The sequence below is a fragment of the Ambystoma mexicanum genome, chromosome 1p (assembly GCF_040938575.1).
Source record: "Ambystoma mexicanum isolate Mex_15411 chromosome 1p, UKY_AmexF1_1, whole genome shotgun sequence".
Lineage (NCBI taxonomy): Eukaryota > Metazoa > Chordata > Amphibia > Caudata > Ambystomatidae > Ambystoma > Ambystoma mexicanum.
The window spans coordinates 1290068916-1290081571 of record NC_090921.1 but is presented as its reverse complement, the minus strand read 5'-3'; the positions used below and the strand labels follow the sequence as shown (position 1 = coordinate 1290081571).

The following is a 12656-nucleotide window of genomic DNA, read 5'->3' as shown; positions in this document are numbered from 1 at the left end:
TCTTAGACAATCTGGCTTCCACCCCAGACACGGAACAGACAGCTTTACTAGACTTAAAAACTCAAATTGAAGTCTTAAAGGACAATGGCAAACCTGCCCTGTTATTTTTACTTGACCTCTCTGCGGCATTCGATTTGGTCAACCACCAAATCTTATGCAAGCATCTTCACTCTGCTGCCCATTTCTCTCCATCATCTACGGCCTGGATCAACTCATTCTTGAGTAATAGATCTATGCAGGTCTTTTCTCAATCTGCGTCTGCAGGTCCTTCCCCTATTCTACGGCGTCCCCCAGGGCTCTTGCGTGTCGCCAACACTCTATAATGTTTTTACAAAACCACTCTTTGATGTACTTGACTATTTGAGTGTCTCTTATATGAATTACGCTGACAACACCAGATACTCATTCCCATCACTGGTGACTACTTGGCTGACACCAAGGCCCTGAATGACGTCTACATGGTCATCCAAGTCTAGATGGCACAACACCAGTTATGCCTCAATGATGACAAGACTGAGCTCCTCATCTTGGGTACCATGCAACGCCTTGGTAAACTTGTGCCGGCATACCAATCGTTTGTCATTGATGGCAACACCATCCAAGTTTCGAAAGACACTAAAACCTTAGGCGTCTACCTTGACGCCACCTTATCCCTTTCCCAACAAACAAATGCAGTCAGATCTGCCTCGGCATACACCTGCAAACTCATTGCAGCCTGCAGGCCATTTCTGACCACCGCAAATTCAGTCACACTGGCCAGAACCCTCATCATGGCTAAAATCGACAATGGTAGCGCCCTCTACCTAGGAACCAGCCAAGAGAATCTGAACAAATTGCAAATCTCCCAGAACAATGCCATTAGAGCGGCCCTAAACATCCCGCGAAACCACCACATCTCGGAATCTAGATCCAATCTACACTGGCTACAGGTCAAACAGAGAATTGCACTGAAAGCCTTGGGCCTTAACCACAAATGCCTAGCTAACCAAGCCCCCCCGTATCTCTGCAGCCGGCTATCCTGCCACGCGCCTGCCCGCCCTCAAAGAACCGCCCAGACCCACTGTTAAACCATCCCTAGGTTCAAATTACAAAAAGCGGTTGGATCAAGCTTCCCCGTCTTAGCTTCCAAGCTTTGGAATTCCCTCCCCCTCACCATCAGATCAGAAGAATGCTTTAGTGCCTTCAAGTCCAAAACGAAATCCTGGCTCTTCAATCAGCCTTGAAACTCGGATTTCGTATGTACCTGGGAGCCCTGTCCCAGTAAAACGCCTGCTCTAATCTCTACTCTGTAAATGATGTAGATTTCTGTATGTTCTGAATACTTTGCACTGTATCTAATTTTGAATATATGAATGCTCGTTATGTAACCATGTCCTAAATTGCGCCCTGATGCCTCCGGGCCTGACGGTGCGCTTAACAAATAAAACAAATACAAATACAAAGTCAATGGGCTAGGGTCTTGTATAAGCAAAAACGGTTTTGGTATTTAAAACGGAAAAGTCTTTGCCACGGTTCTTAGAAGTAGTTCACGGAAGAAAGGTTTGTATGTCAGGTCACAAGCTGACTAGGCCTGCAAGTTGGCAAAGTTTCACGAACCTTTGTGGAGAGAGGTAAGTTCTCTCAGTCAGGTTTTCACAGTACCGAAGAAAAAGATGCAGCTGAAGTATCCTGTTCCTGGCAGTTCCTGGCAGTTCCTGCAGATCTCGCTGTTCCTGGGCCTCAGTCGTGGTGACAAGAGGGAGGACGTCAGGGGACTCGTGCACTGCACGGGGACTGGTCACAAAGCTGGCAAATTGGCAAATCTTCGATTCCGGTTGCTGTTCCTTCAAGCACACACGCTGGTGTCCTTCTCCCTGGTTAATCCTAACCAGCTCCGAAAATGGTGTCCAGGTGGCTTACGAGTTGATTGGTCCTACGAACTCAAAGGAAGAAGTCGTCCTTGAAGGGGCTTCTCTGTCGAGATGAACGTGGCGATTCGGACCTGCAGCAGGGCTCCCCCTGGGCAAACCAACGGTCCAGTAGTTGCAGCAGCCGTCCTCTTCCAGCTCGCCTTTGGTTCTTTTGTTCCAGTGGTGGACTCTGCCTTCCAAGCCAAGAGACTCGCCTTTTAAACAGTTTTCTCCCTTTCATTCCAGCCTAGCTGCCACTCACCCAGCAGGGTGGCTGTCCTTGCCGGACAGTCAGCCAGCCAATCACGCCAGAGTGCATTTGGGTCTCCTAGGAGACTAAGCACAGGGAGTTTCGGGGCACCTACCTCACTTCCTGCCCACTCCAGACACTCGGACGCCAGAGGCGGTCTTCAGTCCTGAAGCCTGCCAAAGGCATAGAAACAATGCCCTTGGCGCGCAGAGACAAACACTAGAAGGACCTTTCCAAAAAGAAATGGCGAAAAAAGAAGACCGGGACCTGTTTAAACAAAGGGGCTTAAGGCGCCATCTTGTAAAACAAGACTCCTGCGATTTTTAGCTACCAGTGTTCGTGGTCGGGAAAAATCATGGTAGTTCGTTGTTAAACCACTGCCACCAGCCATTTCGATAGGAAAGGGTAGCATTTGACTGCTACATGAGTTTCTAGACATAGGGGATACTAGGTAACCCCTCCAGCACTCTATTGTAAGATAGTGTGTGCTGGGTCTAGGAATTTAAAAAGACTAGTAAAGTCAATTTAACTTTACATTCTCTGGGAAACAGTAGTTTATCCCAGAGAAGGTATTTAAACCTTGGGTCAGCCTAAAAAGCTTACCTGTGTCACTGCAATGAGGGTGCTGTGTAACACACATGAAAAGATGATGCCTATGGAGTTATCTAAAACTCCATAATCAAAGAACGCAAGAGTAAAACACACATCAAAATACATGAGTGGGAGGAAAAAAGGCTCAAACTCTACCCAGGTAAAACAATCAAGTCCTCAAAATCCAGCAAAGTTGCTGGGAGTCTCTAAGGTGAAGGGAATTAGCACTTTTACGAGAATTCTTCCTAACAATCTCCTGGCCCCTTCATAATGCTATTAGTCTCCTTAATCTCCACCATCGCAGTTCAACCTTTCAAAAAGACTGCTCTGTGCACCCTGTCCTGACCACCCAACAATGAAATAAATAATGGGCACATTGTGTATGTGCACTGTGAGGGGTCAGAAATGGGAGGTGGCCAATTCATGGATGATTTCTCAAATTGTGCCATTTTATTAAATTATAAGTTTCAAAAAACACCTCACACTCCATACTCTGACAAGGATTTCCCAGCCTATCCAAAACTAAAGGAAACACTCTAACAGGGGATATCTGGCCCTTACACCTATACATAAAATATACAAAGAAAATATATGGCAATTCACAAAAATGTTAGGAATTGTACTTCTTGTATATTCAGTCTTTCTTAGTAACTTTGGCAAGACCCCCTTCCTCAGGTTTCAAGTTAGCTTCAGTTCAAATGTTCAACAAAAAGAAGCAAGGAATTCCGGGTTCACAATAAAGTTTGTTTGGTTCTTGGCTCCTTCACTGTGTAAAAGAAAACTCTGTAAACCAATGTTCAACCAACAGAAAAGCTTATCCTCTTCCATGAACAATGATTTTCCACTTCGTTAAATAGCATCAGGGATATTCCAGGTCAAGATGTTTTGAAACAATTTTATAAATGTCAAAGAAGAATTGCAGTTCCTTGTCTGATTCAATGTAACACAATTTCTGGTAAGGTAAAAGAACCACAGCTTTTGGCAGCACTTAAGTCTCTGTATAATACTATAAGTCACAGTTTATATCTTTGTCAGGATGACTTCACAGCACTTATGCTTTTAACTGAATAACACTCATATCAGGTTAACTTCTGTAAAATCCACCATGGTTTACTCGCCTGCTCCATAGTTTTTCACAATCAACTGTACTTCTGAAATTTTAAATCTACTGACAATGCAATGTATTACCACAACTTCAGCCGTGTGTTTCCTTGGAACTTTGAACAACTTTTCAGAAAAGACAAAATTTACTTCACGGCACCTCAACACCTTCAAGTAAGCAAGGCACTCTTCTTCTGACAATTCACTTTCTAGAAGTTCTGCCTCCTTGCCACTCTTGTTTGTAACAACAACCACCAAAATGCCCTTAAGAAGGATGTCATTCTACCCTTGCTCTTCTTGGCTTTGGTAATGGGAGTAATATTGACTTTCAGAGAACAGTCCCAAGCAACAAGCTTCCCTTTTCCCAAACTTGCATTTGCTTCTTTGCTTCCTGCCAAACAGAGTAGTTTAACAATAGACCATGTTGCCAGTCTCTTTTGGCTTTAGGCAATGCTTGCACACTTTTGGTTTGGGCAATGTTTGTATCCTTTTTGGCCTAGCACAATGCTTGCACCACTCTTTGACTTTGGGAAAGATTTGATTCACTCTTGACTGGAGCAACACTTGCTTCACTCTTGGCTTGGGCAATTCTTGCTCTCAATAGTTTCCAAGTTAATGTGCAGTCACTTCAGTTTTACTTTTGTTCTTCGACTGCTTTATAATTGATTCGTAGTTTCACCTTTACCTTAGTCACTTTTATGTATAGGCAGCCAGTCTCATCTGTTTTAAAAGGTTTGAATATTGAATGAATGTGTTTCAGGACTTTTTTTTTTCTTATGTGAGTAAATAAATTAAGGTTCACTCATAAGCGAGTGCTACTTCTCATACTTCCCATTATTCAGCAATCAACGGTTGTGCTAAAATAGCTTTCACTCCAACTCAAGTGATTCTGCTGGATACAATTGCCTACCTTTGTCTGCGCAAGGGATCAGAACACTTGCTAACACTCAACGGCTTCTGTCTTGTTCCTTTTGCGTGCTGCAGTGCTTGGGCTGCTTCCGGCTTCTTTTGGAGTCACACCCTTCTTCATTAAAGGTGTCTTTGGTCCTGCCACACCATTAAGGAGCTTCTCTTGCTCCTGGGACCTTCGGCGGCATAACTCCTTTCAGCCACGGTCTCTGGCACGTTCCCTGCTACGCAATCTCTGCAATCATGTTCACATCGGGAAAAGCAGTCTTCCTTCACGCCTTCCGCTGCACAACCTCTGCACTCCAGACTTTGGGGAAACAGTTGGAATCTGCTTGGTTAAAGTCCCGGCGTCACTTCTGTTCACCCACTTCTTCTTGGATTGCCAACACCATGCATTGCTTCTGCTGCAACCACTGACTTCACAGCTCCATCTAATGCCCTACAGGGGGCATTTTAAGCCTCTTTGCTTCCCTAAGGTGTGGGTCATTAAGCTTACTAGGCTGACTCCTACTGCAACATTGCTCTTCAGCCCTCTTCCTCATCCCAGTACTTAGGGGATTATGGAATTTGTAGTCCTACACAACAAAATTAGGTGTTCTTGTTAACTTCTTATTTTTAAATGCATATTTAGTTTTCTTAAATCCATCTAAAGAGGAAGCATTTAAAGTTTACTTGAAAAGAGGTTGGCAGTTTGTTTAAGCCAATATTTATAGGTTTCCTTTCACTGTACCTTTGGGAGTAAGGGGGATTTTTAATCTTGGAAGTCTCAAACGATCTTTCTTTCCTTGGGGTATGTAAATATGTCATACCAGTGTTACCCAAACCCAGAGGCTTAATATGTGGTTCTGATGCATCATAACGACAATAAGCCATAGCATGTATTGGCACCTTTAAAAGGTTCTTTCCTTTCAAGGCTAAATACTGTCTCATACCACTGGATCTCCACAGTGGCCCAGGCCTTGTCTCCTCCCAGGTTATCCTCCTGTAGTACACCACCAGGATCAGGAAGCGTCTGCCTTTCCCTGGCCCCCTTGGAGGAGACTCTAGGCAGTGGTTTAGTGAGGGATCCGTAGGATTCATCACAGCACCCTTTTTGGTATTGCACCTAATTGCTGGCCTGTCCCTTTTTTTGCAGCTGCCCATCACCATTCGAAAGCGACAGGGTTCTAGAGTAGGTCATCCACATAACAGATGTCTTTTCAGAAACAAAATGATGTCTACAGGCAGGAATATCATGCAGTTCAAAAAAAGTATCGATTCTAAGGGTATTGTTAGTTCTGATTTAAAAGTGCTCTAGAATGAGTTAACACTTTCTACCTTGTTTTTGCAGGTAATCATGTTACCGGGATGCTTGGTGCCACTCACGGACCAGTTCCGATTATCCGGATGTTTGGAATTACAATGGAAGGAAATAGCATCTGCTGCCACGTCCATGGCTTTGCTCCCTACTTCTATGTGCCCGCTCAGACTGGTAAGAGATGGAGACAGGGTGTGTGCCTCTAAAAACTGGCAAGATACAGGGAAGAAGGCTAGGTGGTGAAAAGAGCAGGGTAAGGGCCTTCAAGAAGTGAGAAGAGACCGACAGGACTGGGGGGAAAGGTGATGTGCATTTGCCCATTCAAATTGATGATAAAAAGGGCATGGGTAACTGAGAAAGGAGCACATTGTGCACAGTAGCACACTAGTGAGACACTGGAGAGGGGAAAATGGAGCGTCTTCCTTCTGATCAGTGAGACAAAAGGGATGGTAAATGCATTCTCACACTAGGAAGGAATAGCAGGGTGTTTGGGCATGTGATCGGTCTTGGCAGGTAGGTGAGCGCCAATTGAGTTTCAGAGTTTTTGATATCCCAGATTGATGATGCATTGGAGATGTAGTAGTGTGCCTTCACAGTGGCGTGAGCTTGGGGCAGAAAGGTGCCCACACAAACTGAATCGGTGGTGAAATTAGAAGGGAGGACAGGTGGGAACGTATCTAAACATAAAGATTGGTGAGAGGCAGTGAGACAGAGCATATGCCCGGTAAGACTAATCAGAGGCAAGAGTGGGGTGGACAGTGTTTAAAATCTCTGGGAGCTATTTAGCTCCTGGCTGTACCTTTGAAGCTCCTGGTTAGCTTGACACAAACAACCACCAGGAGCTACTTGTAACTCCTGCTGCCAAAGAAACGTACATATGTGACATTAAGTGTGTGTTTCTGGCAATGTCTATAGCTGAGCGTTGGGACACATCTCAAAGACATTTAAAGCATAATGGGTCATAAGTGGCATACTATGTACTAGCCCCTCAAACCTATACTCCCCCCCCCTCCCCACGCCATTTCCAGGTTGTTCCTGTTTACTAAATGATGCCCTATACCCAGCAGCCGCTTTAGGCTCCTGCTCAGCAAATCGTTATTTTGATACCTGGGACCGGTATGTACAAACAAGAAGGATAAGTAACGGTGTGTAGGTGAATGGAGGAGTAGTGTTTGTGTGCTTGGAGATTGTAGCAAAGAGCTGTGCCTTCAGATGCTGTGGTGATCTGGGAGGAGAGTAACAGAGTAAGGGGAATAACATTCAGTTTCTGAATAACCTTCTAATATCCTGGGTAATTTCCCTTCCCCAGGATTCAAAGTTAATTCTGCCAATGTTCAACCAAGGAAAGAAATTTCTCAAATAAGTTTTTGATGTTTCGAAGTCAGAGTAGTAGTTTGTTAACCAAAGTTCCAATGATAGCAGATCTCTTCTCCACGGTGAAATATCCACTTTCCACCTCCATCAAATGGCACTAATGGTAATCCCAGCCACAATGCTTTGTCTCCTCTTCAAGGTGACTTGCCACATTCAAAAGAAATTCAATATCCACAAATGTCTGCGATACACAGTTCTTGGTTAATAGTTAGTATTTTCTCATAGTTCACAATGGTATATTTGTCAGGATGACTCCTCAGTGCAGCTGCTTTCACTTCAACAACTTCACAGCCGCCTTTGTCTCACAGTATTCCACTTTGTTTAAACTACTACAATGTTGCATCTATTGACAACCAGATATACCACCACAGGTTCAGTACTTTGGCCTACTACCACAGCTTCAGTGATTTGTACTTCTAGACAGGATTCAACAAGATATATGCACACTTTTAAAGTAGGCAAGGCACTCTTCCACTTTTTCTCTGAATAACTCTCTTCAAAACGGGGGCTGCCTCTTTGCCTCTCTTGTCTGTTTGCCACAGTCTCTGGCACTACAGGTTGGGTCAACTTCAAAATATTCTTTACAAGCAGCCAGTTTCCCTTCCCCTGCACCTTCCTGCCAGTTATCAGCAAAAATAATTACATAGAAACCTTGGTGCCACTCTCTCAGCTTCAGGTAACTTGCACACTTGTATCTCGGGCCAATTGATCTATTATTAACTTTAAAGGAACCATTAGGTTGCTTTTTTAACTCTTGAGAAAGGCTGGTTTCACTGTTAATATGGGGTGACACTTGGCTTTGGCAATGCTTGTTCTCTTCAATAGTATTTACACTTGTTCTTGTATATGAAAGGTATTGCCATGTTAGAGTAAAGACTAGAGTTCAGTTTTTCTTTAGAAATCACAATCAGGCACACACAATCACTTCTTAATGTAGTTCTTAAAGTTTAAGGATTGGTATTGAATTGTATTCCCGAGTGAAAGTGAAGTATAGAGTTCAGTCCTCCTTTGGGAATCACAATTAGGTACACATGACCATTCCTTGATGTAGTTTTCACAAGTTAAAGGTTTCAACAATTGTGTGATCAAGGTTAGGTATTCGGTAATGGTCTTCGCACTGTTCACTTTTCGTAATTAGTGACATGCGACCACTCCTTCAGATAGTAAGTCTTTTAAAGTTTGAACAATGGATTTAATCAGCGTTTGCTTTCTACGCTAGTAAAAGGACTTTCAGATTATAGGCGAGTGCTACATTTCCATTGTTCAGGTATTTAAACAAACATCTTCGACTTGCTTTAAACGATACGCAAGTGAATAGGGCACTGGATACTCTTGATTGCTTGTGTAAGGTATTAGAATGCCGTACTACACTCACCGGCTTTAACTTACTCTGCGGGTCGCACTGCTTCCCCGACTTCTGCCACAACTTCTACTGCTTCTGGCTTCTTAGGGACCCACACCCTTCCTCTGTAGCTGTGTCTTCACTCCGGCCACACTTTTCTGGCGCACCTCTTGCTCCTAAGACCCGCGGCTTGACAACTGCTCCTCGCCTCGTACTCCAGCACGTTCACTGCACGGCAACCACAGCAATCAGGCTCACATGGGGGAAAGACAACTCTGCTGCATGTCTTCCGCTGCGCAGCCTCTGCACTTCAGAGTTTGGGAGAAACAGGACCCTCTCAGAACAAGCAGGTGAAATCTGCTGTCTCCATGTTCCGGTGTCCCTCTTGTTCTCCCACTTCTGCTTGGTTTGCCAGCCTTGTGCCTTCTTCCTTCTGCTACAGCTCGTATTCCAGTCAAAGTTCCAGCTCCTTCCTCTCCTTCCAATTACCTGCACATGAGGGTGCCTTTTATGCCTCCCATGTTCCTTCAAGTGTGGGCCTTTGGGCGTAATTGCCTGACTGCTGCTACATCATGCCTCTTCCGCCCTCTTCCTCGTCCCAGTACTTATGGGATTATGGAACTTTTAGTCCCCTTCAACAAAGTTAGCTCTTTAACTATTGAGTTACTTTTAAGGGTGGATTTATTTCCCTTCAACTCATTTAAAGATGAGCTGTTATAATAGGTTGTTACAGAGGAACATATTAGATTTAAGGCATTTTCTATAGCTCCAAAGGCGGCATGAAAAAGGGAGTAAGGAGGGTGTTTATCCTGAGATACCTTGAAAGATCTTTCTGTTAATAAGGCTTGCTCAGATTTAACAGACCTTGTACCCCGGATCACAGATTTTGTGGGTCGGCGACCATTTAATGACAATAAACCATTACCTGTTTTGGCAATCCAGAAAGGCACTTACTTTCAGAGGACAAATACTGCGTCTCATCCCACCGGACCACCTCACCACCCTGGGCCCTGTCTCCTTCCAGGTGATCCTTTCACAGTACACCACCCCCAAGGTGAGGATCAGGAAGTGTCTGCATCTCCCTGCCCCCCTGGTATGAGACTTTAGGCTGGGTTTTAGTGAGGGGTCCATAGGATTCTTCACAGTAGTGTGAGGAATTGCAGGATTCAGTCACTTATTCCCAGGGAGGAGCCTTTCTGTGTGAGGCTAGGGAGGTGAGCCTGCTACGCACAAATCCCTGTAGGGTTGACGGTAAGCCAGATCTCACAGGGAGAGATTCCCCCCTCCTCCCCCCGAGGGACATGGACTCCTGTTGCATAGAGGAACTCCCTAATGTTTCTTTCTCTAACATCACAACAAGACCAGGAAGTCAGACCACTGTGTGTTATCATACAGAATGCAAGGTTGCTTTCGAAAACCAACCCTCCATGAGTGCTCTGAAGAAGAGAAGTGGGAGAAGAGTGATAGTGAATGCTCCTAATGCTATGACGAAGAAGAGTGAACTGAAGATGCAGAACATGCATCAGAGAAAGTGGAGGGACTACAACCCTCCACTGGGAATGACCCAGCAACCTGTGATAAAACCGAGGAAGGACTCCTAGAGTCAGACAGGAAAGGAGGCTGGGAGCTTCAGACCAGCAAAGTTGTGGCTGGGCTGTGGGAATGACCAAACATCTGCCGGTCAGGAAGAAGGTGCTGCTGGCCCGAGACCTCGAAAGAGACTGAGGTTGTCGAGCAGAGGGGAAGGAAAGCCCAAGAAGAGCAGTGTTTGTTATTATTACTTGTATTGCGCTCCAGACCCATAGGTATCAGGGCGCATTGCAAGAGAAAACGTACAGCTTAGTTGCACAGCATTATCATAACATCCTATTTACAGATGGATTACTCATCAATATTACTGTGAGATATCATACAGTTTACCTCTTATCTACACAATAGAAAATATAGTGTACTTATATACAAAGTGGTCCATAAGTCAAGGTAATTTGTCTGTCATAGGGGACGTGACCTTGGAGGGGTGGACCGGAGGGTCATACAACTGCACCGAGACCACTGAAGCCCGGAAACTGCAAAGCCGTGGGTAGATGAAGATGCTAACGGAACGAGAAAGCAAGTCTTTCGGAGGTCGTGGGAAGTCCCGCTCCTGAGAAGAGGCCCGCAACGCCAAACCTGTGAAACAGATAACTGGGATGGCGGGAGACCTAGGAGGGATCACAGCAATAGAGTGCGGCCATCCTACGTGTCACAGAACTGTGTCAGAAGTTGAGAAGAGTAACAAATACTCTGGGACACAGCCTTCTCGTCCCAGTAGTCGGAACAGAAGTTCAGAAGAGTAGCGAATACTCTTCGATGCAGCCTACTCGTCCCAGTATTCAAACCGAAGTTAGGGAAAGTAATGGGTACTGTGGGACTCATCCTAGTCGTCCCAATAAGTGGCTAGAGCTTAAGGAGGACGACATAGAAGACATTGAGTCAGAAGGAGCAGGAATATGATACTCATTGTCTAACACACAAGGAAGTGAAGAAATAGAATAACATTAAGAATAAGAAGGATACAAAGAGGGAGTCATTCTCCATAGTGAAACAAGAGAGAGAAGAGCTTTCAGAGACATTGGAGACTTTTGTCCAGGATTCCTATCGATCACAAGGCTAAAGAAGAAAGGCCTAACCAGAAAGCAATTAGGGGAAAGAGAGACTGGGAAACGTCCTGTACAGGAACTACATCAGTTGCTTTAAAGATATTGTTGAACAATATCTTGGAATTACATATTAAAACCAAGGAAGAACTTCTAGGAGAAGGGAGTCATTCTCGTAGAGTTTTGTTGTTCAGAAGCTGAAGAAGCCTTTCCAGGAGAAGGGAGTGATTTTCCTGGATTTTTGTTGTTTTTGCATAGTTGTAGGGACGGAATAGCTTAGAATTGGATGGAGGACAGGCTATTTACTTTTGACTTTACTACAGACGACAAGCACCTTAGTTTGTTTAGGCGGGGAACCCCATAGATTAGAGAGAGTAACATATTTGTGCTTATTATTTAATAAAGAAGGGTAAAATGACAAATTGTTTTGCTGCCTCCTTCTAATTTACCACAGTAGGCAGAGTATATGCCACAGTCGTCACCTTCCAACCCCTTCTTTTTTTTTCTGGGAAATATTTAAATGGGAAAATGCCCCTTCCCCACCTGCCTTCTCAGCCCTTTCCCCAACAGTGCACCCACACTGTGTTTATGCCATTAGTAAATGTTTGCTTGGAGCAGTGAGCAAAGGGATGGCACAGAACATTAAAATGCCTTACCTGGTGCTCTCCTACTCTATGGCGGAGTTGTACACAAAACAGTGCGTTTGTCAGGGCTGCGAAGCCAGCCTGAAGCCATACCCACTAAGGAAATGAAGAGGTGATGGATGGAAGGTTTAGAATTAATCTTAATCTCTGGCATCAATATGCTGTGGTTGCTTGATGTCTCGTGCAGAAGGGATGTGACCTAACGGGGTGGCATAGACTGCACCTTTTCGGATGCGACAAATTCAGATTTGCATATGGTCTTCCCCCTGGTTGTGATGGATTGGCTGGCTAAAGAACAATGGTCTGTCGGACTGCCCAGAGGTAATGCAGAAGTTAAGCTCAATTTAACACTTTCTAGCTATTAGTCCTTTTGTCTGGTAAAGCCATGATGACACCAACGGAATGGGAGAAAACACCAGCTGACCCGCGCCCTTTATTGTCTCACAAGTTTCTTTTCAGTCAGTAGGTGCTTTTGACATCTTTTTAAGACACAAAATGTCTCCTGATTTATGTTTGATCAAATATGGTACATTTGCCCAGAGATTATCTACAGTTCCTTTAATGCACTTTGCGTTATTTGTTTAGTCACTCAATAGCTATGTATCCAATGACTCTTTCTCATG

General features: G+C 44.5%; 1 protein-coding gene across 7 annotated transcripts in view; it reads left to right on the top strand.

Moving 5' to 3' along the window:
• POLD1 (DNA polymerase delta 1, catalytic subunit) overlaps positions 1 to 12656 on the top strand; it is a 1263933-nt gene that overhangs the window by 208168 nt on the left and 1043109 nt on the right. For all 7 annotated transcript variants that reach the window (XM_069605393.1, XM_069605349.1, XM_069605354.1 and 4 more), the window contains one exon: positions 6071 to 6211. In XM_069605393.1, coding sequence (XP_069461494.1) covers positions 6071 to 6211 — 141 coding nt within the window. The remainder of the gene's footprint in view (positions 1 to 6070; positions 6212 to 12656) is intronic.